We start from the raw sequence: 4877 nt of genomic DNA on the forward strand, positions 1-4877 counted from the left end.
GTAAATCATTTAATGCCTCAGAGCCTCAGTTTCCTCATCTGGGAAATGGAGATATCAGTGGTCATTATTTATTGGGTGTTATTATGTGCAGGCAGTGTTCTAAGGCATTACATGTATTGGCTTAATCTTTATGAGTAAAGTTAGAAGTAATTTTCATTATTAGAGTTAATATTAGAATTTCATCGATAGGGAAGACCTTCAATAACTTGCCCAAGGTCACGCAGTTTGTAAGTGGTGGAACCGGGTTTTGAATCCAGGTGGTCTGAGTTCCTAATCACTGAACTGCTACTATTGTGTGCTCTGGGAAAGGCAAGAGCATCAGAATATAACAAATGATGTGGCATGGGCATCAGACAATCAGAATGAGGCAACTACCTATCAGAAGAGAGGCTGGCTGCAAACACCTGAATGGCAAAGAAGCCCACATCCCAGATTTGTTGTGGTACTTAAATAACAGCGTAGTTCAAGGACCCAGCTCAGGGTCTGGAGTAGACTCAGTTTCTCAATTCCCTTCCCTTGCTCTGATGGTTAATTTCATGTGGCAACTTGTCTAGGTTATGGTGCCCATTTGTTTGTCAAGCAAGAACTGGCCTGATTGTTACTATGAGGGTATTTCAGATGGATTAAAGTCACCAGTCAGTTGATTGCATCTGTGGCTGATTACATATACAGGCAACAAAGGAGATTGCCTTCAGCAGTGAGAGGAGCCTCTGCTTCCAATCAGTTGGAGGCCTAAAAGCAAGAAATGAGGATTTCAGCAGTCAGAAAGAAGAATTTCTATCTCTACCTCAGCCAGCTCGCTTCTCCTGGGGAATTCAATGTCACCTTCACTGGAGTTTTCAACTTGTGGCCTGTACTATGGAATTCAGATTTGCCAATCCCCACAGTCACTGAGTGAATTCCTATAATAAATCTCTTAGTATTCGTATATATATATATATATATACATATATGTATATATATATATGTCCTGTTTGTTCTGTTTCTATGGAGAACCCTGACTAATATACTTTCTTTCAGTTTTGCTTTCTTGCCAGAAGTGTTTGTTTCCTATAGACCCTTCAGGTTAAGTGGGGAACAATGTAGACTTGTAAAGCAGGGGGGGTGGGGTGGGGTGGGAGGTAATTGTCTTAGTTTTCCAGAGCTGCTATTACTAGTAACATACACCAGTTGGCTTAACAACAGGAATTTATTGGCTCATGATTTAGAAGGCTAGAAACCCAGAATCAAGTCATCTGCCAGGCCATGCTTTCTCTCCTAAATCTGTAGCATTCTGGGCCTGCCACATTCCTTGGGGTTCCTTGGCTGACATTTCTGCCTCCTGTCACCTGGGGATCTCCCTCTTCTTGGGGCTGTTCTTGCTGTTTTTGCTGATTTCTGGCTTCCTCCTGTGGTTTTCTCAGATTTACTGTATCTGAATTTCCTCCCTTTATACATCTTCCAGTCATTGAGACTAAGACCCACCCTGATTCAATCTGGCCACACAGCAACTAATAATACCAAAGGTTCTATTTACAATGGGTTCACACCATAGGAAAGTGGATTAAGACTTGAATTTGCCTTTTATGGGCATGATTCAATCCACAACAGTAACTCTCCCTCTAACTCATGATAAATATATACAGAAAGACTTTGAGCATTCATTCATTCATCCATGCAGCCACTTATACCTTAAGTACTTTGGAGGACCAACTCTCATTCAAGCACAGTGTGCAGGTATTCTAGAGGACACAGAGATGGATTCGACGGCTAAGCCCCCAAGCAGCCACCGTTTGTTAGGGGGCCAACAAGACAAACATTCATGGTAACAAGCAGGATAAGGTGAGGGGAAGGCATCCCCTTTAGCTGGGGGATCAGGCACACGTGTAAAGAGTGGAGAGCACTGATGGTCAGTGGGACTCTTCCCCAACAGGGCTGTAATGTCCCCACAACTTCACAGACCTGTGGACAAACGGTCGATCATCGGGAGACACACAACACTAGACACAGCATCCCCATCTCTCAGCAGGAGACACATGACACTGGACACTGCTCCTGTCCAGTCCAGCCTCTGAGAAAGCCCAGAGAAGGTTCCTTTGCATTTGAGCAGCAGACTAGCCCTGTGAGTCAGAGGGAGCAGTTTTTGACCAGAGGAAAGGGGAAGTGGTGGCAGTGTTGCCCCAGGGATAAACCTCTGCTAAGGGCTAAACCATGTTCTCAAATAGCTGGTGGTTTCCAGGGAGAGAACAGCAATAAGAAATGACATTGTGGTAAGCTGTTGCCGACTGAAGCTCGTCATCCTCAGACAGAGCTGGGTTTTCTACTGGTTTTAATTTTTAATGATGTGTTGAGTGAGACTCAGGTTTGCTCATTGAATTGGTTTGAAATATAAATGGAGTTAGTGGAGCCTCCGAGGGAAACGAATAAGCGCGAGGAACCGAATGGAGAGTGAGGGAAGGAGGGCAGCTTTTGGGGGCTGCTGCCTTCCACGTATGCGTCGTCGTGAGGAGCGCAGCCTGGATTCTTCTGCAGTCTGTCGGCTCTCTTTCCGCACCTCTTGAGACGGCGGCAGCAGCAGCAAGATGACATCACCTTCCCCCACCCCTTCCCTTATCCCCTCTGCCCAAAAGGGCCTAGCCTGTGCCCCACCCCCTCCTGTCCGCCCGCTACGCCGCCGCCATGTCGGCGCAGGCCCAGATGCGCGCAATGCTGGACCAGTTGATGGGCACTTCCCGGGACGGTGATACTACTCGTCAACGAATCAAATTCAGTGATGACAGAGTATGCAAGAGTCACCTTCTCAACTGTTGCCCCCATGATGTCCTCTCTGGAACGAGAATGGATCTTGGAGAATGTCTGAAAGTCCATGACCTGGCTTTAAGAGCGGATTATGAAATTGCGTCCAAAGAACAAGATTTTTTCTTTGAGCTTGATGCCATGGATCATCTGCAGTCATTTATTGCAGATTGTGATCGAAGAACAGAAGTGGCTAAGAAAAGATTAGCAGAAACTCAAGAAGAGATCAGTGCAGAAGTGGCAGCAAAGGCAGAACGTGTTCATGAGCTAAATGAAGAAATTGGTAAATTATTAGCCAAAGTGGAGCAACTAGGAGCTGAAGGGAATGTGGAAGAATCCCAGAAAGTAATGGATGAAGTAGAGAAAGCAAGGGCAAAGAAAAGAGAAGCAGAGGAAGTCTATCGGAATTCTATGCCAGCTTCCAGTTTCCAACAGCAGAAACTTCGAGTCTGTGAAGTGTGCTCTGCCTATTTAGGTCTTCATGATAATGATAGGCGACTGGCTTATCATTTTGGGGGTAAACTGCACCTGGGATTTATTGAAATAAGAGAGAAACTTGAAGAACTAAAGAGAGTTGTAGCTGAGAAGCAGGAGAAAAGAAACCAGGAACGTCTGAAACGAAGAGAAGAAAGGGAGAGAGAAGAAAGGGAGAAGTTGAGAAGATCCAGGTCCAGAGAGCACCGTAGACATCGGTCTCGCTCCATGTCACGGGAACGGAAGAGAAGAACTCGATCCAAATCTCGTGAGAAACGTCATCGTCACAGATCCCGCTCTAGCAGTCGCAGCCGTAGCCGCAGCCACCAGAGAAGTCGGCATAGTTCTAGAGATAGGAGCAGAGAACGATCCAAGAGGAGGTATTGATGTATCGATTGAAAGGATGTGAAACTACTTTTATAATATATTTTAGAGTTGGAATATTACTGGTTTGAAACTTGCGTCTAGTAATAATGTACACATTTGTGCGTGTGATGTTTGTTCCCCTGATTGTATGGGTACCTCAGAAATAAGATACCCATGAGTCAGAGTAAGATGATGGAATCTTTATGTGTAAAGGTTATTGCTGCTTTTCTCTGCTTGGTGTTTCTTGGGAAAAAGTGCTCTATGGGCAAATAATTCTAAATAACAGTACTCTTATAGGTTTTTCAGTATAAGCAAATGAAGGGTTCTGAGAAGTCCTTTCATTAACTGTTTATCTTTGTTTGACTTATTTTTCTCCAAACTTATTTGAACTGGTGCACTTTTTCAGAGCAGACACATTCTAGTTCTAGCATATTCTTGTATGCATTGTTACATACCATTAGCTTGGTGTAGGGCAGATTCAGAATATTAAGGAAGCTACATGCTTCCTTGACATGATGAGAGAGAGGACTTAAAGGTGCAAACAGGACAGACACAGGGGGAGATATTTTTAGGGACCTGAATATGTACTCAGAATAGACAAAGGATTTGAATATGGTGGCATGTTACACTCAATGTGTAGAGACCACGCTCCCAAAACTTCTCAGGTCACATGATAGCCCTGAAGCCAGATACTTTCTATGGAATGTAAACCATGGATAAATTGTTTTTTTCTTGACAACTCTTCTCAAGCATATCTCAAGAATATAAATGGTAAACTTTTTTTTTTTTTGAGTACCTACTATCTGTTATTCTTACATTTTTTATATATTACACCATATAAAGTCCACAGTAGAATACACAGAAAACTGTTAAAAACCTTTTTTCTTTTTTGACCCTGAAATAGCCATTCCCTGAAATTATTCACAATTTAGTTGGTTCATAGGCACTTAGTCAATATTTTACTTATTTCTTATATTCTTACCTTGTTCAAAATAGTCTTTAAGGTGACTTAAATCAGTAAGAATTTTCTATTGTATTAGGACTCATAAAAAATAAAGAAGTGTAACATGTTTGAGCGAACTTACTCAAGTTGCTCCAAGGAGTTTACTGTATGAGTTAGAACACAAGACTAACATACACCTCGGACAATAATTAGATTGGTGTAATACCACATATTATAATGCTGAACTGTATTTTATAAATGATAGAGCTGTTTGCTTAGATGAGGGAAACACCAGAGTAATAAAAAATGGTTTCAGTAG

The 4877-nt window shown here is 42.7% G+C and overlaps 1 protein-coding gene across 1 annotated transcript; it reads left to right on the forward strand.

Annotated features, from left to right (window-relative positions):
* Positions 1–2582: 2582 nt before the first annotated feature.
* Positions 2583–3757, forward strand: LOC119507120 (putative RNA-binding protein Luc7-like 2). Its single transcript, XM_037800220.1, has one exon. The coding sequence runs from the start codon at positions 2659–2661 to the stop codon at positions 3634–3636; it is 978 nt and encodes a 325-aa protein (XP_037656148.1). The 5' UTR covers positions 2583–2658; the 3' UTR covers positions 3637–3757.
* The last annotated feature ends 1120 nt before the right edge of the window (positions 3758–4877 follow it).

The sequence above is a fragment of the Choloepus didactylus genome, chromosome 12 (genome assembly GCF_015220235.1).
Source record: "Choloepus didactylus isolate mChoDid1 chromosome 12, mChoDid1.pri, whole genome shotgun sequence".
Classification (NCBI taxonomy): domain Eukaryota; kingdom Metazoa; phylum Chordata; class Mammalia; order Pilosa; family Megalonychidae; genus Choloepus; species Choloepus didactylus.

Coding starts and splice junctions, on each gene's coding strand:
- LOC119507120 (XM_037800220.1), top strand. CDS start 2,659: ATGTCGGCGCAGGCCCAGATGCGCGCAATGCTGGACCAGTTGATGGGC.